This window comes from Drosophila willistoni, chromosome 3R (assembly GCF_018902025.1).
Source record: "Drosophila willistoni isolate 14030-0811.24 chromosome 3R, UCI_dwil_1.1, whole genome shotgun sequence".
Taxonomy (NCBI): domain Eukaryota; kingdom Metazoa; phylum Arthropoda; class Insecta; order Diptera; family Drosophilidae; genus Drosophila; species Drosophila willistoni.
Genome location: NC_061086.1, coordinates 32848861 through 32870868, shown reverse-complemented (window position 1 = coordinate 32870868; position 22008 = coordinate 32848861). Strand labels below are relative to the sequence as shown.

The 22008-nt window shown below is 35.6% G+C and overlaps 3 protein-coding genes across 9 annotated transcripts; 2 read left to right on the top strand and 1 right to left on the bottom strand.

Moving 5' to 3' along the window:
* Positions 1-712: 712 nt before the first annotated feature.
* Positions 713-1935, bottom strand: LOC26530096. The gene is made up of 4 exons (XM_047011988.1): positions 1910-1935; positions 1231-1408; positions 997-1167; positions 713-932 (listed from the first exon to the last, which is right to left on the bottom strand). The coding sequence occupies exons 1-4, from the start codon at positions 1933-1935 to the stop codon at positions 777-779; spliced, it is 531 nt and encodes a 176-aa protein (XP_046867944.1). The 3' UTR covers positions 713-776.
* On the top strand, positions 1917-8404 carry LOC124459709. 7 transcript variants are annotated; one of them, XR_006953749.1, is made up of 5 exons: positions 1917-3401; positions 7504-7659; positions 7732-7902; positions 7967-8254; positions 8331-8404. XR_006953749.1 is itself a non-coding variant. In XM_047009283.1 (4 exons), exons 1-4 carry the CDS (start codon positions 2142-2144, stop codon positions 8120-8122), a joined length of 1743 nt encoding a protein of 580 aa, XP_046865239.1. In that variant the 5' UTR covers positions 1917-2141; the 3' UTR covers positions 8123-8291. The 7 variants fall into 7 exon arrangements, 6 of the variants coding, with proteins under 6 accessions (XP_046865239.1, XP_046865240.1, XP_046865244.1 ...); XM_047009283.1 differs by lacking the exon at positions 8331-8404 and having other exon boundaries at positions 7967-8291; XM_047009284.1 differs by lacking the exon at positions 8331-8404 and having other exon boundaries at positions 7972-8061.
* A 631-nt stretch (positions 8405-9035) lies between these two features.
* LOC6649664 (putative elongator complex protein 1) lies at positions 9036-14142 on the top strand. Its single transcript, XM_023179679.2, has 5 exons — positions 9036-10823; positions 10887-12305; positions 12365-12599; positions 12668-13086; positions 13367-14142. The coding sequence occupies exons 1-5, from the start codon at positions 9095-9097 to the stop codon at positions 13429-13431; spliced, it is 3867 nt and encodes a 1288-aa protein (XP_023035447.1). The 5' UTR covers positions 9036-9094; the 3' UTR covers positions 13432-14142.
* Positions 14143-22008: the final 7866 nt, after the last annotated feature.

Sequence of the window (22008 nt, the reverse complement as noted above, 5' to 3'; positions counted from 1 at the left end):
ATGTTGCCCTCACAAAGTTGGATATTTAAAATAATAATCATAATTTGCTACACCTGTCATCGTCCGAGCGACAATGTTTTTGCATAAAAAGTAATTTGTAAAATTCTCAACAATAAAACATTTACCATAAAAAAGGTAACAAGTGTCAACTGAAGTCATTTGCAACATTGCCCCCCGCGTTACAAACCCCTCGAATCTCTATCATATTCTGAACCGTCTTTTCAGAGAAGCAGCCACAACACATTTTTCGCATTTAGTTGGTAATAAAACGAATAAAACACAAATATAAAGAGTGGGTAAAAAAAGAAAAGCAGAAAAGATAAAGTAAACATTAAAAACTAATATGCATTTAAGCCAACATTCATGCAAGTTCTTTTGGGCAACAGCAAACATTTTCCCCTAGAGAGGAATAAATGGAAAGAGGATACTGAATGAAAGGGTTCAGTTATTTCTTATACGTGGCCATATTTTGGGTGATGAAGGGGCGCCCCATTTTAAATGGAGCTACCTCCCATCTAACTAGTTGAATGTGCATGTTTTATGTGAAGATATATAGTAATTACAAAAAAAAATAATGTTATATATAATCGAAAAAGTCCTTAAAACAGTTCTAACAGGTCATAGTCGTGCAGTTTTTACCGAACCCAGAAATCATTGATTAATTTTATGTAAAAACTCAAGAAGGTAAACTAAATAAAATAACATAATAGATAGAAAAATAAAAAAGGAAAGGCTTTTGAGAACTTAATTAAACCCTATTAAAACATTAATCAAATTTACGAAATTGTATAGTACACTCGAACATCAGCCCGATTTATGTCATAGGCAAACCAATTGCTGTAGAAGGCGTAATCTCCTTTGGGAAAGGGCAAAACAAAATTGGTTTGTGTATTCAGATGGTCAATGGGAAGCTTCTCCACAATTATATTATCCTGTGAACGATATAAACAAGTTGAAGGCAATGTATTTAATGACTTATCAGTTTATACTACTTACATTAAAAGGGCAAGAATGGTTCATGTTCGAAAAGGGAATAAACAACCCGGACAGATATTTCAACAGAGGATTGGCAGCTTTATAATTGCCTAAAAGTTTACAGGCATCGACAGTAACATTGTATAGAAATGGCTTATAGCCACTTAACCGTTGCATCAGTGCAACATTTACCTGAAATATGTGAATATATGTATATATGGATATTCTACAAATTACTTAATTGGTTGTCCCTACCTTGACTTTTGTAACGGGGCTTTTAAGAAGATTCACCTTCAAGGACATATATTTGTATGTGCGATTCACCGACTTTAGGTAGCAATATTCGAATGAAGCAAATTCTTCATCTAGCGGCGTGCATTTGATATTCGTGAAACTAAAAACTGTTAAATCATTACAATCATTGCTTTTAATTCTTATATATATATGTTTTTAAATTCATAGGACAACGTTATGGTTGAGAAGCTTCCCATGGACTATCTAAATACACAATTTAATTTCGCTTTGCCCTTTCCGAAAGGAGATTTTGCCTTTTACAGCAATTGGATTGCCTATGACATAAATCGGGCTGATGTTCGAGTGTACTTTACAGTTTCGTAAGCTTTGAGAAATTGGTATGCCATGTACACATATGTATGTAAAGGGTATATCAAGGAAGGGCAGCTGTTCCAACACCTTAAAGAGTATAAATGTGTTTGATTGATAAGAATCAAGAGTCGGTTTGGTACGTAATATAAATATAAATGTGGTATTTGGAATCTGAAAGAGTTTCTCACTTGGTGCATGGTATTCCGAAGTCCGAAGTTTATTTATAGAGTGTCGCTGAGGGATTAAAAAAGAGTCAAAACACAGGAGTTCAGCGAGAAAGCTATAAAAGATAGTGTAACTAAGGGTGACGTGTAGCAGGCTTGCTCACTTAAGACGGTAGTATCTCTCTCTCATGCCTCAGAGAGAGAACATGCTCGTCTCTAAATGAGAGCGAAGTACGAGAGAGCGTCGAGTCAGTCTGGGTTGAACGAGCTTGCGAATCGGTCGTACTAACGAGGATAAAAATCATAGATCACACTTACATATAATAAATACATATATATAAACAATTCAACCGAAACAGCCTATTACAATATCAGAAGTGGTCCTAACCCAAAACTATGAGTAACGCAGTTCCAGTATCCGATTTAACCCTCGACCAACTAAAACAATGGCTAGCAACTTTAAACATGCCAACAAACGGCTCAAGAAATGAATTAGTGCTTCGTCTGTATAGTGTGCCAGTCGAAACACGTGGTCATGCCCCACCTGGTTGGAACGAACATGATAATTCAGAGCATAATTTAGACGACATCCAATTGATGCGGCCTAACCCAGACCAATTAAATGAAGCGTCAATTCCGAGAAGCGTACAACAAGAAGCGGTGAACTCCAATTTCAACAACAACAACGATGTCGCGGTGGTTCAACAATTGCTACAACAACTTCAACTGCTGATTCCTAGAATCGAGCATGGTCACGATTTGGGCAGATCTTTCCAGAATTTGGAAAACAATGGAAACGCCACTGGCATTGTTATCGATAACAATGTAGCTAATGAGAATATCGATGACAGCACCATTCCCATCAATGGCAACGCCACAGTCGAAGCCACCAACCAATACTCTGGCAACTCAAACGGCGAATCGATGGGTATAGCTTTTTCACTGGCGAAGGAAGTATTGCTGGACTTCAATGGCGAATCGTGCCCCAAAAAGTGGGTGGCTCAGCTTAAAAATATCGGTGAAGTGTATAACATAGGCAACACTCACTTACGAATGCTCTTCATTTGCAAGATGAAAAGCAAGGCGCATTCATGGCTTCATTCGGAGGTTACACGTATTCGCGAGCCAGTAGCAGTACTATGCGAACAGTTAATGGCAGCTTTTGGAGAGAAGATGTCCAAGTCACAAATGCGTCGTCATTTCGAACAGCGTAATTGGAAGTTTGGCGAAAAGTTTGCAGTTTATCTGGACGACAAACTAATGTTAGCCAACAATATTAACATCGATGAAGAGGAACTCCTTGATAAAGTTATCGAGGGTATACCTGACAAGGGATTACGCACTCAAGCACGGATCCAATGTTTCGCCAACCCTAAGCAGATGTTAGCTGCTTTCGCTGAGATACATCTAGAGGACATTCGACGCGCAACTAAAGATGAAAACGAAACTGGCAGAGCAAACAAGCTCCAAGAGATGCGCTGTCGTAGATGTAACATTAGAGGACACCTGGTGAAGGACTGCAACAGGCCGGACCGTGTACCAGGCTCTTGTGTCATCTGTGGATCCATGGAGCATTGGGCGGCCAAATGTCCAGATAGGAAGGGCAGCCATGAAACTAATGGACTCAACCGTACGAACCAGAGCAGCAACAATTTCGTAAGAGAATTCATTATACATTTTGTAGATTCGCCAAGTAATTCCTTTATTGCAACGTGCCTCATAGATTCGGGGAGTCCAGTTTCCTTAATCAAGAAGAAACATTTACCTAATCATTCATATCTTTATTCTGTCGAGCAATCTTATCAAGGGCTAAATGGAAGTCCTCTCTTTACATTTGGAAAATTACTATGTTACGTTGTGAAAAATTCAATAAAGATTTACTTTTATTTACTCGTTATCCCAGACGAATCTATGAGTCGCGATGTAATTTTTGGAAGGGATTTTTTGACATCATGTAATCTTAAATTAGATTTAGATTCTTTTGAAAAAAGTGCGCTAGTAACTTCTCAAAGCCACGATAACGTAAGAAAAGTTAATTTTAAAGAAATTGGAATGTTGACGTCAGAACATATGGAAAATGAAATTGTTAATATAAGTGTAACGGGTAATACAGAAAACGAAAATATTAATGCAAATGATAAAATTAATACAGAAAATGTTAATGCAGATAAGGAAATTATTGAATACAATGTTGTTAACAAAAGGACATGCATAGATAAAGAAATGACTTTAGAGTTTGAAAAGAATATAATTAAAGGTACAAATGAGGAAAAGTATAGGATTGAAGAAATTAAATTAAAGGAACCCCGTAGTGAGTCTGAAACAAATATGGAAGATAACTTTGAGAGGAGAATGTTAGAAATTTTTTACATCGACAATGGAAACCCAGAACCAGAATACGTGATCGGTGAAAACATAGATTATAAAACGGCTAAGAGTTTTGATAAGCTAGTCAGGGATAGGTATGTGAATGCGCAAGAACCGGATAAGCCGAATATCAGATGTGAAATGAAATTAAACCTAGAAAATTGCAAACCATTTAGTTACGCACCAAGACGGTTATCATATTCTGAAAAGACAAAACTACAGAAATTGTTAGATGAATATATAAGAGAAGAAATTATCAGACCAAGCGATTCGGAGTATGCGTCTCCAGTAGTGTTAGTGAAAAAGAAAACAGGGGACATCAGATTATGCATAGATTTCCGAAAACTGAACAAGATGATTATCAAGGACAACTATCCCTTACCATTGATCGACGATCTATTAGACAGACTAGTCAACAAGCGTGTTTTTTCCAAATTAGATCTTAAAAATGGGTATTTTCATGTATTCGTCGATAAAGAGTCAGTAAAATACACGTCTTTCATCACGCCGCTTGGTCAATACGAGTTCCTAAGAATGCCAATGGGGATCAAGAATGCATCACATGTTTTCCAAAGGTTTATAAACCGAATTTTTGAAGACATGATCAGAAAAGGGCAGGTCCTAGTATACATGGATGATATAATGATAGCCAGTGCAAATACAACCGAGCACCTACAGACTCTAGAAGAAGTTTTTGATAGGTTAGTAAGAAACAAATTAAGACTACGAATGGACAAATGCGAGTTTTTCATGTCAAGTATAAAATACCTGGGATATAAAATCACAGAAAACAAAATAAGTGCTGACGATAAAGGTTTGGATGCAGTAAAAAACTTTCCAGTGCCAGGCAATGTACACGCAGTGAAAAGTTTCTTAGGTTTGTGCTCCTACTTTAGAAGATTTATAAAAGACTTTTCCATAATCGCTAAACCTATGTACGACTTGATGAAAAAAGACAAAGAATTTCAATTCGGAAAAGAGGAATTAGAATGCTTTCTCAACTTGAAGCAAATACTATTGGAAGCACCAGTATTGGCGATATATGACCCCAGAGACGATACAGAGCTTCATTGTGATGCAAGCGCATTAGGTTTTGGGGCGGTCTTATTACAAAAGAAAGCGGATAAAAAACTACACCCAATATTTTATTTTTCGAAGAGAACAAGCGAGGTTGAGTCGAAGTATCACAGTTTTGAACTCGAAACGTTAGCGATTGTGTACTCCCTACGCAGATTTAGGATTTATGTCCAAGGAAAGAAATTTAAAATTTTAACTGACTGCAATTCTCTGACTCTTACACTAAATAAGATAGAATTAAACCCTAGGATCGCGAGATGGGCCCTTGAACTCCAAGAGTACGACTACGAGTTAGCACATAGATCAGGGAAGCAAATGCAGCACGTAGACGCGTTAAGCAGATGCACCAATATCATGGTAATAGAACCGAATAGCTTCGAGCACAACCTAGTTATTTGCCAAGCAAAAGATTTAGAACTGAAAAAAATAAAGGAAATGCTAGAAAAATCAGAGCACAAATTGTTTGAAATGAGAAACGGAGTATTATACCGAAAGTCCAATGACAAGAAAATATTGTTCTACGTTCCAAAAGAAATGGAAAATCACGTTTTATACAAATACCACGATGAATTAGGCCATGTAGGTAGAGACAAAATGTTGGACGCAATAGGCAAAAGTTATTGGTTCCCAAGTCTTAAGGATAAAGCAACGAGACATATAGAAAATTGTCTCAGATGCATAGCATTCTCACCTAAATGCGGCAAAGGCGATGGATTTCTGAACAGTATACCAAAAGGCGATAAACCTTTCGAGTTAATCCATATTGATCACTATGGACCAATAGAAGCTGGAAGGTCTAAAAAACACATACTTGCAGTAGTAGACGGTTTTACGAAATTCGTTAGGCTATATACAACAAAAACCACAAAAACAAAAGAAGCAATAGATGCTTTAAAAGCGTATTTTAGAAGTTATAGCAGGCCGAAATGCATAATATCTGACAGAGGGAGTTGTTTTACTTCGTCTGAATTCGAATCCTTTTTGGTTGAACAAAAGGTGCAGCACGTTAAAATAGCAACGGGTTCCCCTCAGGCCAATGGGCAAGTAGAAAGAATAAACAGGAGTCTAGGGCCTATGCTGGCAAAGTTGACAGATCCAGATAAGGGGAATTACTGGGATACGGTTGTCGAAAACGTAGAGTATGCTTTAAATAATACAATTCACAGAAGTATAAAACAGTACCCCAGTATAATGTTATTTGGCATAGAACAAAGAGGAGTAGTTACAGACGAACTGAAAGAAGAGATTAAAGAGCTAAGAAATACAGAAAATCAAATAAACCTTGAAATGATAAGAAAGAATGCAGCGTTAAACCAGCAAAAAGCACAAGCATATAATGAAAGGTATTACAATAGTAAAAGAACAGGGCAAAAAGAATATAAAATAGGGGACTATGTCATGGTTAAAAATTTCGACAGTACAACGGGAATATCTCGAAAATTAATACCAAAAAACAAAGGACCATATGTAGTAGATAAAGTCCTGAAAAACAACAGATTTTTACTGAAAGATGTAGAGGGATTTCAACTTTCCCGTAACCCGTATCAGGGAGTATGGTGTGGCCAAAATATTAAGCCCTGGTTAAGAACTTGAAATAGTTGACTTTAATGTAATCATAAACTTTTGTTTTAATAATTGATATAAGATGTAAATAAAAGAAAAATGTATGTAATAGTTTGTAAAATATAAACAAAAAAAATGTATAGCTCGTAAGATATGAAAAAATGTATACCACCCAAGATCAGGAGATCTTATTTTGTCAGGACGGCCGAATTGTAGCAGGCTTGCTCACTTAAGACGGTAGTATCTCTCTCTCATGCCTCAGAGAGAGAACATGCTCGTCTCTAAATGAGAGCGAAGTACGAGAGAGCGTCGAGTCAGTCTGGGTTGAACGAGCTTGCGAATCGGTCGTACTAACGAGGATAAAAATCATAGATCACACTTACATATAATAAATACATATATATAAACAATTCAACCGAAACAGCCTATTACAGACGTAATGTTAATTCAGCAATTAAACGTTCCAACAAATGTACGTTTTTTCAGTAACCAATCATCCATATCGATTATAAATGATGTTTAAAATGAAAATTATTCTCATTATTTTGAAATGATTCAACATATATTTAAATATATTTAAGCTACTTTCGTTTTTGTAGTATTCACTGAACACTTTTAGTGAAAGGCAATGACAATGAATCAGTCAGCCAGTTTGTTAATGTTATTCAGTTTTGTTCTCTCAATATTAGTCGTAAATATATTACAAATATTGTAACAAATTTCTAATTAATTTTAGAATTAAATATTATAGGTGAATGCCCACTTTGAGTTTACGAATATCAAATGCACACCGCTAGATGAAGAATTTGCTACATTTGAATATTGCTACCTAAAGTCGGTGAATCGCACCTACAAGTATATGTCGTTAAAGGTGAATCTTCTTAAAAGCCCCATTACAAAAATTAAGGTAGATACAGCCAATTAAATAATTTTAAAAACATGTGTGATGAATATCATTATATATATTCAAATATTTCAGGTAAATATTGCACTAATGCAACGGTTAAGTGGCTATAAGCCATTTCTATACAATATTACTGTTGATGCTTGTAAGCTTTTGGCCAATTACAAATCTGCCAATCCTGTGACTAAATATCTGCACGGGTTATTTAAACCATTTTCAAATATGAATCACTCTTGCCCATACAGTGTAAGTAGAAAACATTTTTAAATCATTAGAAATATTGCCTTTAATTTGCTTTTACTGTTGACAGGATAGCATTATTGTGGAGAAGCTTCCCATTGACTATCTGAATACACAGCTCAGTCTTGTTTTGCCCTTTCCCAAAGGAGATTACGCTTTCTACAGCAATTGGTATGCATATGACATAAATCGAGCAGATGTTCGAGTGTACTACACAATTTCGTAAATGTTTGTAAACTCCCCTATGAGTAAATATGTTGGGTATTGTATGTCCTCTAATCGAGTGTATAAGGAGGAAAGGCCTTACCAACTCCTTAAAGCATATTTATTGCATTGATTGTTATCAAGAGTTGGTTTGGTATGTAATATAGATAATATAAATTTGTTATTTAAAATCGTGAAGAGTTTTTCACTTGGTGCATGGTATTTCACAGTCGGCGGAATTACTTACTTCATTTGGGAGTCAATGGCGACTTAAGGAGAGAAAAATATCAAAGAAAATCTATACCCTTGCAATCCTTGGCCATAATTTTTTTACATATTGGAAACTGTTTGGCTCTATGTGTGGAGCTTTATATTGGCTGTAACTTGTGTTCTATATATCCGATCTTTTTAAATTTGGGGAAATTATGTTTTGTTAATAACTATCAGCGCTGATGTTCGAGTATACGTTACAATTTCATAATTTCATATATGTCCACACTTAGCTTCTGAAAATCAAATTGATTTTAAATTGTTTTTTTTAAGTCAAATGTTGCAAATGTAAATAATTTTTAATTGTGTATGAACTGCATTTAAAAAATAAAAAGAAATATCAATTAATCGGTTACTTATTTTGAGCGTATGCAGCTCCTTTTGAGTTAATGATTTGGCAGCCAATTAATATTGGTAATAAATTTCAGTTACTCAACTGATAATAGCTTGCTTCCCAGAAAACTTATTGTTTTGGTCACAATTAATTCTTTTGGCTGTGTATTAAATTTATTCATTTACTTTGTGCCATTTAAATTATCGTTTTGATATTGCAAACTTTTTGGCGTTGAACGTTTGTGCTTGCAAACAAAATGTTCGTTGGGTCTTTTTTATCGATAAATACCGTATGTTTATCGATTGCCGATGGTTTGCTTGTTTTTGTTTTTAAAGTGAGATGAGATATCGATGATTTGACCACGTGAAGGCCTGTTGCAATCCCGGAATAATGCGAAATCTCAAATTGCAATACTGTAAGGAGCTGACCACTGACGTAAACCAGCCCAAGCAACTGCTAATACAGCCCATTGAGACTCACAATGGTGAGAGCGGGGGAAGTACCTCCTATGTGGTGACTTCAAACAACATTGTTCGACTGGAAACCGAAAATTCCCAAGGAAGATGTAAAACCAAAATCATAGCTGATTTACCGGATATAGTGAGTGCTGAATATCTGCAATTGGATGCCCAGATATGTGTGGCCACGGGAGGTGGAGAAGTATTGATTATACAACCAGACACATTGGAAACCAGAGAAGGAACATTCTGCGATGTAGGCATCGAATGCATGTCTTGGTCACCTAATCAGGAGGTTGTTGCTTTCATTACCAAAACCCATAATGTGGTAGTGATGACCTGCACCTATGATCTAATAGCAGAACAGCAGCTCGATCAGGATTTGTCCAAGGAACAAGAATTTGTCAATGTTGGATGGGGTAAAAAAGAAACCCAGTTTCAGGGAACAGCTGGCAAAGCTGCGGCAAAAGAGAAACCAGAGGAGACGACCTTAAATGACAACGACGATGGAAGCGTCCATGTCACCTGGCGTGGTGATGGTGCCTATTTTGCAGTGTCCTATGTATCAGCAGCCAGAGGGCGTACTTTTAAGGTGTACGACTGCGAAGGCAAATTGCAATTCTCAGCGGAAAAATGTAGCCAAATTAGGGAAAACATCGCTTGGCGCCCCTCGGGTAATTGGCTAGCCATGGCCCAAAGATTACCCAACAAGTCCTGTATTGCCTTGTTCGAAAAGAATGGCTTAAGGCATAGAGACTTTACGTTACCCTTTGATCTAGATGAGGAGAAAGTCGTGCAAATAAAATGGAGCGAGGGTTCAGACATCTTGGCCATACGAACCAAGAAAAATGGATCCCAAAGCATCTATTTATATACCATAGGAAACTATCATTGGTATCTGAAGCAAGTTTTGGTCTATGATGAGCAAGATCAGTTGGCCTTTTTCCATTGGGATTCACGATTGGGTTCCGAAAATGATCTTCATGTTTGCCTGGAGAGTGGAAAACATTTGATTCATCGTTGGACATTTGCCGTAGATCGCTACGTCCGAGGATTGGTAGCGGTTATTGATGGCAAACGGTTGTGTCTCTCGGATTTTGCCAAGGCAGTTATTCCACCACCAATGAGTCAACGTGTGATTGAAATTAATGATTATATCAATTCAATAACCTGGCATGAATCCACTTTGTGCGTCTATACCAGTGACAAGTCCATTTACATCTATCAGCCATTGCAGCAATTGAGCCAAGAGCCTCCACCAGTTATTCAATTGAAACCTAATAAGGAGCTGGCCCATTTACAATTGTCCAATTTGGTCAATTTTAATTGTGATTATCTTCTGGCCACTAAGAGTGTGGGCAATTGTACGCGAATTTTGCTAATCAACAAAGAACCGGACATTGAAGAAGAGGAGGACAAGGGGGAAGCTAATGATGCGGTGTATAAGGTTCATAGTTCTCTTAAAATTAATGGCACAGTGAATGCCATTAGCATTGGAGCCAGTGCCATGGATCAGTTCTATGTCCAGACCATACAGAATGGGCATTGCTACGAGATATCTCTAAAACCGGATAACTCTATGAAAGTGGAACGAAATCATGCCCAATTGGCGCAACCAGCTGATCAAATTGAATATTTTAATTTGAACAGCGATAGTACAGGTGAGCTTAAGGGTAGTTATAAAGACACCTTAGATGCCTAATTAAATCTCTGTTTATAACTAGCTGGAATTATATCGTTGCGATCACAGCAATCCCTTCATTTGGATGGCCGTCGCATAGCCGATGATGTAACCTCATTCTGTGTGGTGGGAAACTATCTGGCCTATACCCAATTGAATGCGTTGCATTTTGTACATTTACGGAATCGTCGTCAGGTCTCATCGAGGAATATAGAACGTGGTGGCAAACTGGTGACTGCTATAGCGAGTGAGGCTCGTGTGGTGCTGCAAATGCCACGCGGTAATCTGGAGGTCATATGTCCACGTGTTCTGGCTTTGGATTTAGTTGGAGCTCTGCTCCAGCGACGTCAATATCAGTTGGCCATGCAAATGTTACGGAAACAGCGAATCAATCTCAACATTATATGCGATCACAATGTCAAGGAGTTTGTTGCATCTATTGACATATTCCTCAAAGAGATTAAACAAAGTCAATGGCTTTGTCTCTTCCTTAGTGAATTGCAAAACGAAGATCTAACACAAGGAATGTATTCCAGCAATTACGAAGGAAAAGAACAACAGGAATCGCATTATCCAGACGATTATAGGGTGGAAAATAAAGTGGAGTACATCAGTAAATTGATCTGTCAACATATGGAAAAAGCCAAGGCAAAGGATGATGTAAATCGCTATCGTTTACCCATAATCACAAGCTATGTCAAGTTGGGCCATTTGGAGGAAGCTCTTCTCTTGATTTGGCGAGAGAAGCAAAGAATTTCCGAGGAGAATTTAAATTTAGCCGATGATATGCTTAAATATCTTCTCTATATGGTAGATGTTAATGATTTGTATAATGTCGCTCTGGGCACATATGATTTTGGTCTAGTCGTATTTGTGGCCCAAAAATCACAAAAGGATCCCAAAGAGTTTTTGCCTTACCTCAATGAATTGAAATCTTTACCTTTAGATTACCGGAAATTCAAGATTGATGAGCATCTAAAACGATACGCCAAAGCATTGAATCATCTTGCACAGTGTGGGGAAGATTACTACACGGAAGCTTTGGAGTTTATTAAAAAGCATGGACTATATGTTCAGGGATTGCAGTGCTATCGAAATCAAAAGGAATTCCATCAACAGATATGCGTAGCATATGCCGATCATTTGAGATCGCAGGCTAAATTGGAGAATGCTAGTCTTATGTACGAACGAGGTGGACAACTTCAGCAGGCCTTAATGAGTGCCAGGCACATTTTGGACTGGCAACGAGTCTTGGTTTTGGCCAAGCTACTAAAGGAATCATTGCCAGAGGTGGCCATGTCAATGGTAGGACCATTGCAACAACAAAGTAGACACTTGGAAGCCTATGAACTAGTCAAGGATTACGTACAGGATCGAGATAAACAAATGGAAGTACTCCTGGAGGGGCATCTCTATGGCCGAGCCATATTTGAGGCACGCCTACAGGGTGGCAATATATTAGGTAGATTAACTAAATTAATTTACTTTCATTCAAAACTCTCTAACACTTACAATTTTTAGCTGACAAGGTTACTCCGTCATTGTTGGCTTATGTAAATCAATTGCAAACATCTCTGGAAGCCGATCATCAGTTATTCCTTGACTACAAGAAACGTTTGCAAATAATACGACAGCAACAGGCATCCCAAGGAGATGGAGATGGTGGGGGCGATGTGGATATAGATGAAGTGGATCTACTATCAGATACCACCAGCATGCATTCGTCCCGTCATAGCGGCAGTTCTCGCGGCACAGGGTATTTATTTTTTCGCTATTTGCTTCAGTGCATCATTTTTTTTTCAATGCTCGTCTTGGTCTATCTAGGAAAACTTTCCGTTCGAGCAAAAATCGACGCAAACATGAACGCAAACTGCTCAGTTTAAAGCCAGGCAACCCCTTTGAAGACATTGCGCTCATCGATGCGCTGCACAATCACATCACTAAAATTGGCCAACAGCAACAGGTGGTGCATGACACATGCAAGGCCCTGCTGCAAGTGGCTGAAGATGGTAGTGACGGTGACGGTGACTATAGTGCTGATATCTTGGCGGCTTCACTGCAGCGTGAATTCAACCAATTGCTGTTAACTGTCGAATCATCTCTCGATGAGATTTGGATACCAGAGCTGGCGGGTGGAAATGGTGGAGCTGGAACTGGAACAGGTTTCAGTTTTGCGCAGCATCTAACAGGACCAAATGTTGATTATTTGGCCCTAAAAAAGGAGCAACGTTATGCCTTGATAAGTTAGTATATTATCCTAGAAAGGGATTAAACATTTCCATTCATTCTCATTTAACTAATCTATAAGCTGAAATATTTAGAATTGAAAACAAACAACTCACTTCCCAAAATGTCTCAACCCTTCAACAGATTAATATTTGTTATTAATATTATTGATAAAAATGGTTAATTTTCGACTGAGATATTTTTTAAACAAATATTGTCATGCTAATATTTTCTTATGTTTATGTTTACAAAATGTTTATAATTTTGTTTGTTTCTTCTTCACTTTGTTTTTTACAGGTCCTCTGAAGCGTTTCAAGCCGCAATTAAATATTATTGATTGGCCTCATGACATTCTCTTATAAATTGATCAATAACAATTTGCGTGATATGAAATTTCACTTTTGATTTTTACCCACCCCCATTTAATTTACTTTCACTAAGTGGAAAAATAAATGTTGCATTCAAAAATTTCTTCATAATTGAATTATCATCGAGTTGGAACCAGGCACCAGGCAGTGGACCGGTGGACATGTGCCAGACACGAACATGGACAACATTGAAAGCCATTTAAAGTGGGTGTTTAATTGTAAACCAACAAAGCAACTATCATTTGAGAGGCGTAGGCGTCAGTTGTCTGTCGGCTAATCTTTGAGCAACGCCCTTTATTAAAAAACATTTAAAATAAAGAACAACAACAACCACAAATTCATGAATCTCGGCTTGATAATTTCCTGTTAAAGTCGGAGTCGATGTTGACGTAGACGTCGCAGCTGCTGCATTCAAGCATTTTGTTTAGCAAACAAAAATAAAAAAGAAACAAACAAACAGAAATATAAGAGATGATGGGAAACAGGTTTTTGTTTTCCCATGCAGGCCAAAAGCACAGTGAGGCAAATGCAGTTGACAAGACACATAAATAAAGTCAAAGATAAAGCGAATTATGGTTTGCAGTAGAATTTCTTAATACACTATATAAATATGAAAAGGATGAATACACATATAGAAAATAAAATAGGAAGACAAAAATGATCAGAAATTAACAAATAAAATGTACTCTAATACTTAAATTTAAAGGCCAACTCTGTTATTTATCGGACCCATTCCTTTGGGATCTTTAATTTTGGATGTTGAAAAACGGGTTTCAATAAATTTGGCACTGCTTCTATTGTAAACCCAGGCCTGGATCAGAACTATCCTACTTAGCAATGAATGATTTTTGAAACTGTTAATTGCTGTCATTATTCAATGTCCTCTTTTAATATGATTTCTGTTTTTTATACCATATTGTACTCAAATTTGTAAGATCTTTTTGTGAGAGAGAGAGAGAATTATGAGAGCTCACCTTATGCACGTTTTGGACATGCGCAGCTGGCGTATCGTTTAGAGTCACTTGAATCTCAACTTCTCCCGGTCGGTCGGTGTTGTTCTCTCATTTCAGTGAGCGCTGTCGAACGTAACGGACGTTGTTTGTGCCCTCCGCTCGCCAATTTTGTTTATAAAATGCCGCGTCGCCGACGTCGGCTTTCGTTCGATTATAGTAGTTGTTGTTGTCTAATAAATAATTATTAAAACATAACCGAAAAAAAATAGACACGAAGAATTTTGTATACGTTCTATATAGATTTTTTTCGGAGGTGAAACGTTAAACAAGTGCGAATATCAAATTATATAGAAGCAACAAGTAAGCGTGTCGAAATATGAAATTACTGTAGGAAGTGAAATAAAGTGGCGAAAAGTGCGAAATTAGTGAAACGAATTTGAAATGCAATTTACGATCAAAAATTAATTGGCAAATTCAATCAAAAATCGAAATCAATCAATTGTGTTTATGTGTGTGTGTGAGTCTCTCGAACAAGAAAATCACGGGAAAATTTACTGCATTCAAGAGCGAAAAGGTGATTAAGAGTGGAAATAAAATAAAGCGCTGATAATTGCAATTTACATAAAAATCATATATGGTAAGGTTCTACTAAGATTCTCTACCCCCACCTCTTCCCTCACTCCCTTTTTTTTGTTGAGTTGAGCTTTGTACCTCTAAGTCTAAGCTTTGGGAGAGCAGCTCAATGAGAGAGGGCAAAATCATGTCCGAGAGCCAAGCTTAAGAGCTCGGACAGTGGCCAAAACTTGCAAAACGACTTTCAACATCATTCCCCGTTCATTTTAGCCACAATTTTTGTTGTTTGTTTGTTTTTTTTTTGTGGTAGTTGTTTTTGTTTTAACTCTCTGTGACTAGATTTGGTTGAAAAATTATTTCAGTATGTGTGTATGTATTATTATTATTATAATTTCGCACATGTCGAAATGCTGCCAGCTGACAATTATTTATTTATCAACTTTAATTGTTGTTATTAATATAAATTGTCACTAAATATCGTCAGTTTCTATGCAGACGAAATGAGATATGTGTACATATTTCTGAAGCTTCAATTCATAATAATTAATTAAATAATCATTATTCATTATAAACAAAGAAAAAATAGCTAAAGAACATAAATTTTAAATTTTCTTTAATATATTCTTATTCATTTTGAAAAGCTGTTAGTTTTTTTTTGATATTTTCGATTGGAAGAATCGTATTTCTACTTCTATGACAGAAAAATATTGAAATTTCAGAACAATAACAAAAAATTAATCACATGCTCTTTTTATATATTACTTTAAAGCTCAAGGAAATGCAGCAGAGACAAAGAACTACCAGTTTAACCCCTTAAAATTGTCTAAAGGCATTAAATTTCATGTTATAATTATTCATTAAAACTGACAATTTTTTAATAATTTATGCAATACATTTAAGTTAAACGTGTTTATGCATATTTTCGACTTAAATCAACTCACTAAATTATACAGAATACTGCTTGATTTAATAATTACTAAATCAATGAAAAGAGTGCATGGGCCTTAGAAGGTTAGATCCAGAGCAAATGGCTAAAAGTTTGTCATAAACCTTAAATTCTGAAAAACTTCTGACTGCTTAGCACTAATAAATGTATAAAAAACCTTGCACATTGGTAACATAAACTTTGAATAATCATTTTGTTAATTAAAAAGAAAAACAATACATAATTTTTGTAAAAATATCCATTGTAAAACATTTTGCAATTACAATTATGGACTTGACTCAAGAAGACCCCCCACCACATTAGAGATTCTTACCATCATCATGTGGCTGGTGGCATCGGTCGTTAGCCGGCTCTGTAGAAGGTCATAAAACATAAAACAAAAGGCCTTTTAATGCTTGGAGTTTAACTCCATTCCAAGGGAATGCAGTAAAGCGACTGCAATGCGAAAGACCTTCAGTTGGTTAGACTGGCCTGACTTGGCGAGATTTGTACCTAAGAGACTTTTTAATTAAAGGTGCAAAATGCAAATGCAAATGGGCAAATGCAATGTCTACACAGACAAAGCATAAATCGTTGGATAATGTTTAACGTTTTCGAATGCCAAATGAAGTACATACAATGATGATGATGAAACGACAAGTGATTTTCAGGTAGCTGCTAGGTTTCTCAAAGAGAAGTGGTTTCCATGTTGGAATGCCGAGACAGACAGAGAGAGAGAGAGAGAAACATCAAAAACTACAGAAAACCTGTATCCGCTTGTATCTTCAAAATGCATTCATTCATACATAAAGATCTCGTCGCTGTGCCCTATTGGTTTGGCTTTTTGAATACAAAATTTGAAAGGCAGAGACTCAAAAGAACCTCAGACCCAGAAGACATGCTTGAACCCCAGTGTGATCTTTCTGTTGTATGAGTCACGTTCGGTTTCTTAGCATTTGTGGGTTTTTGCTTTTCCTCGAGACGTGTCTGTTTATCTATTGCGAATTGAATAACTTCTACATGTATGTATGTACATGCGAGAGGAAATCAAGTATTACTGCATAAATAACTACTAAAAAAGAAAAACAGTTTTAAGTGAAGAAGAAACAAACAATGGAAAATGTCGAAGAAAAAAGGAAAACATATTTCAAGTAGAATTGATAAGATCAAAAGCCCAAAGGCAAAGATATCTAACAGCCAAATAATAAAAAATTCATAAGACAGAAATCTCAACTAGAATAAGGTTTATTACTGATGGACCGATCCAAGGGGCGGGGCGGGGCAGTACGCAATTTTATGTTGTTTCGGTCTTAGGGCAAGATATTTCAGGATCAGCCAATGGGCAAGACGATATAACAATAAAACAATTTTTTGGATCTGCAGATAGTTTCTTAAGAAATTCCAGAGAAAGACTGTGAACTTATTTCACTCTTTTTCGACTATTTATATGCAAAATTGAGATATTTATAAAGTAAATATTGTTATGCGCATATTTTTGAAGTGGATATCACAAGCAGTTTCTTATTTATTTATTTTTTTGTTTGCCCCGTTATACTCCCAAACAAAGTTATTCACCAATTTGGGAGCCATTGAAACAAAATTCGATGAGTCAAAAATCATTTCCTCTTTGGCAAAGTGGTCAAATGCAAAACAAAAGAATCACAATCGGATCAGAATAACACAGAGAGAGAGAGAGATGGAGAGAAAGACAACGAGAGACCCAAACGATTTGACTTGACTTTTTCTTGACTTGTGTATGTTAATTAAGTTTGCCCTGCAGACCTAAAGACCTGACCTATGTACACACACTTATATATAGATCTAACATACCCAAACGATTATTGTTTACCCTACACAGACACTCTCATTTCATATATGTACATATCTTTCCCCTGCAAGTAGATGTTCTTCAGGTACTTATATCTTTTTGTTCTTTATGCTGCTTTTTTTCTTGTCTCTTTCTCTCAGTTTTATCGTTCGGTTTCTGGGTACAACTTTTTTTTCATTTTTTGTCTAGGCAGCAACAAAGTAGAGACAAAACTTTCCATATACACATACATATATAGTTTTTTGCACTAACAAAGAGGAGAGAAAAGACGTAAATGTTTTGGCCTGAACCCATATAACATTTACCTAAATGACAGTTTCAGTTTGGCCATTAGCAAAATATATGTATAAAAAAAAAAACTTTTAATTGAATTGCAATTGCGGCTTAACTTTTATCTCCTCCTTTTTTCTTTATACTCTCCTATATGTGTATGCGCTTCACTTAATTCAATTAAAGAAACTTTAATTGCTTTGTTGACACAAAACAGAATGAAAATGTCAATGAACGTTTTTTGTCAGAAATTTCTTACAAGTATTGTCACCTAAGTGAACTCATATAAGAGAAGTTAGTTAGATTGTTGATGGGGTTATTCAGAGTAACCTTTCTCGATTTCAGAATCTTTTTTTTTTTCAACATACATACGTGTATATCAGTCTTTTTATTATAATTAAACTCTATATTTCGGATCTCAAGTTTCTTGGTATCTTATTAAGTTATCTTGTATCTTGTTGAGATTTCAAGTTTCTGTAATTTGATATACTATATGAACATATATCAAACAATCAGTTGTTCGTTGAAATGTTCTTTTCCTCTATCTGTTATTTTAGAAGGATTTTTTTTTCAGTTTAAGTAAATTAACTAAAATTGAATAACGTAGTTTTTAAATAAGTTTAATTCATTTTAAGAGTATTTGGCTTATTCACGAGTACTCAGACCATAACAAAAGTTTTGAATGTCATTGTGAGTCCATTTGTTCTGCACTTCGAAACGGGTTTTAAATGTTTTATCTCACATTCTTTTCAAATTGACTGAAACACCAATTTGACGCATTGCAAGTTGACTTGAGATAAAAATAGATATCAATTTCGGACAGGTTTCGGAACTATACAAAATATTAGACGCTTTTTTATATAACTACTTCTCGAGGAATTATATAAGCTAAAGGTTTTAGTTTTTGTTGGTCCACCCTGTTATGAATTTTGTTGCAATTGCACAACTAAGATTCAACTAATTGTAATATTAATTCAATTTCTAGACTCTTGCCACACACACATACACACACACGCATACAGAGACACAAAAGCAACAGCAATCGCCAAACACTTGGCCACTGATTGAATTTAATTGAATTACGAGCAGAATTACAACTCAACTTTGGGTCGGGCAACATTGTATATAGCAAGTACATATATACAATGTATATATGCATATGCGAGGGCGGAATCAAAAGTTCGAACTATGACCATTGATTGATTTGTTTATTCCTTTAATCTGCTGATCTGTTCTGCTTCAATGGACTGCAAATAACAAAATTTCAGGCAAAATAGAGTAACATATAATTCTCGTTTTGTTTTTCATAAAACTTTTGCTTTCATTTACATTTGGTGTGGCCCTCGTTTTCATATATAATTTTTTTGTAACAGGAAACAAAATGACTCGTGGTATAGAGTAGCTCAAGGCAACCTGTGAACTAGTTTTTACTAAAAACCAATCCAAAAACCATTTAACTTAAGTTAGGTCTTTTTTATATTTACTTTGTGTTTGTATGTGTGTGTGTGTATAACCCACAGAAGCTGGCATAAATGAGAGCATGTGCGTGTGTGTGTGTGTGTGTACTCAAAGTTCATACATTCTTAATAATGTTGTTTTTGTTTACCTTTCGCACAATACGTATACGTAATGTATGTATGTATATATGTACATAGACCCAAGGCATATGCATACATGTGTGTGTGTGTGTGTGTATATATAAAAGAGAGTTTTAGTGCCTATTTTGTTTATGCTATTTTCCATTTGGTCGGTGAACCATAAATTATAGTATTTCACCCTTCTTCCATTATATGGCAAGAAAAGAGTTTAGTAAACTATTCACAGATATACCACAGAATAAAAATAATGGATCAAATGAAAAGATATTTTTATATAGTACACATTTGGCTAATTTTAGATAAATATAACTGCATCTATAATATTAGCATATTGTTATTAGATAAGAGACGAATTTTCTGAAGTCTTTTGAAACTTTGAAAAATGAAACTCAAATAAAAAAAAAACACGAGCAAGTCTACTGAAAAATACCAATTTTAGAAATTCTATTAAGATTGTTCTGTAAAATATCACGATTGAAAAAAGGAAATCTATAATTAACATGTTGTTTCTGTTATGCTTTTCAGTTTAACTCAAGTTCAAATTAAAAATTCCTATGGGACTGTACATACCCATTTGAACACACAAACTTACCTAATTCTAGGAACAGGTATATAGTTAGTTGTTTAGGTTTTTTTAAGCACTTTGATTACATTTGATTAAGATAAACTACGCTTTCTGGAGAGCACTTAATAATATTATTTCGCATAAAACTGGGAATTTTTCAAGGTTTATTACTTAAGCAAAAGTTCTCCGTATTTAATGGCAAACCTGTTTTCGGGTTAACAAAAAGTAGGAATAAAAAACCCAACCCATCTTAATAATTATTGATATTATTTCTTTGTATATATATAAAATGTTAATTAATTTATATTCAATTTGTGTATGCCAGACATTTGCACATTTTATGAAACTGTCTGGATAGTGTATCTAATTTAATATAAAGATTAATTTTCGCTCCAACAACCAGCTTATTGCGCACTTAACACGTTCTCAGTCCGATCAAGTTGGCTCGAACAAAGGAAAGCTTTGCCACATGATTAGAGTTACTTAGTAGTACCAGGAAAATATCATTAAAAAGTTATCAACCTTAACTTACATTTATTTTGTACTTATACAAAATAAATTTTCATAGGAATTGGAATAATAATAATGTTTGCTTTATTATTAGTTAGTTTTAGCATACGAATGTTAACAAAAACCTTGAACTTTGTCGATTGTTTGCCAAATTTAATAATTTAAGTAAATAATCCGTAGATGAAAAAAAAAGATATATATAAATAATAAACTCAATTAACACTTACCATTGGCAATGACAAATTTGCATGTTGACCTAAAAACGAGGAAGGCAAAAAAAAAAAGTGACAGAAAACCCAAACCGAGATGGAGAGCAGACAAATTAACCAAGAAACATACTTATGATTAAACTATAAGTATTTTACTAATTTGACGAAAAGACCATAACAAAAAGAAAAGCCGAAACATAAACAAATTTAGAGAACAAAGAAACACAGGAAAAAGTTAAACTTTCTGCTTCAAGCGTGGGAGAAATGAAAGTCAAAATATCATTATAAATAAAATTCATAAAGAAACATTTGCAACGAAGTTAAAATACTCTCTGAATCTTAAGTACAATAAAAAAATAATGCTTCCGTTTGTGTTAGATTGATGAAAGTGAAATTAAAATGGGCCAAAGTAATGATAACTTGGCATGAAATTTATACTTTGCAAGGTCTAAAAAGAAAACTAAAAAAGAACTAAAACATTTTCCGCATAAGTCAGGCAGCAAAATAGTTGGACTAATTTTTAATTAATTGATAAATTATTGCATATGTTGAATAAAAAATGACAAAAAAGGCTGAGAGTTTTCTGATCTGTGGAGATATATTTAAAGAGCGAGCTTTAATTATATAATTCCATTTAGCAGAGGTGAATGAGAGGCACCAACGCCCACACAAAAAAACCGGCTAATCGAGACTCGACATCGTGTCTATCTCCTGTCTTTCGATCATTAACACTTTAAAATGGCAGCTCCGGGGGAAAACTTGTTGTCTGTCAACATTTTCAGCTGCTGCTGTTGCTGCTGTGAAAATTAGCCATGGAAATGGTAGACACATTTTGCTGCCCAAGTGAAAAGTAAAAGTGCTGCTGCTGCGCCCACTTTTGCTTTCTTTTAAGACCAATGTGGTTTTTTTGTTGTTGTTGTTTTTGCTGCTTCCATTGAACCGTGAAGCTTGTTTTTGGATGCTTTTTGGTGGCATCTGTTAAATAAAATGTTTAGATCACTTCACTTTGCTGCCTTGCGCAAAAATTTTAGCCAACTCTGCTGTAATTTCAATTCATTTTGGTTTTCCATTGTTCAACGATCTCCCTCACTCTCTCCCACTCGACTAGTTGGTTTGCTGCCCTTTTTGGAGGTGGGTATC

Excerpts from the sequence above, each read along its gene's own strand:
- LOC124459709 (XM_047009283.1), top strand. The coding sequence starts at position 2,142 with ATGAGTAACGCAGTTCCAGTATCCGATTTAACCCTCGACCAACTAAAA. Across the intron at positions 7,660-7,731 it reads GCCCCATTACAAAAATTAAG|GTAAATATTGCACTAATGCA; the intron begins GTAGATACAGCC and ends CAAATATTTCAG. Across the intron at positions 7,903-7,966 it reads ATCACTCTTGCCCATACAGT|GATAGCATTATTGTGGAGAA; the intron begins GTAAGTAGAAAA and ends TACTGTTGACAG.
- LOC26530096 (XM_047011988.1), bottom strand. The coding sequence starts at position 1,935 with ATGAGAGAGAGATACTACCGTCTTAA. Across the intron at positions 1,409-1,909 it reads GAGAGATACTACCGTCTTAA|AATTAAAAGCAATGATTGTA; the intron begins GTGAGCAAGCCT and ends TATATATATAAG. Across the intron at positions 933-996 it reads ACCATTCTTGCCCTTTTAAT|GATAATATAATTGTGGAGAA; the intron begins GTAAGTAGTATA and ends TATCGTTCACAG.
- LOC6649664 (XM_023179679.2), top strand. The coding sequence starts at position 9,095 with ATGCGAAATCTCAAATTGCAATACTGTAAGGAGCTGACCACTGACGTA. Across the intron at positions 10,824-10,886 it reads TTTGAACAGCGATAGTACAG|CTGGAATTATATCGTTGCGA; the intron begins GTGAGCTTAAGG and ends GTTTATAACTAG. Across the intron at positions 12,600-12,667 it reads GGCAGTTCTCGCGGCACAGG|GAAAACTTTCCGTTCGAGCA; the intron begins GTATTTATTTTT and ends TGGTCTATCTAG.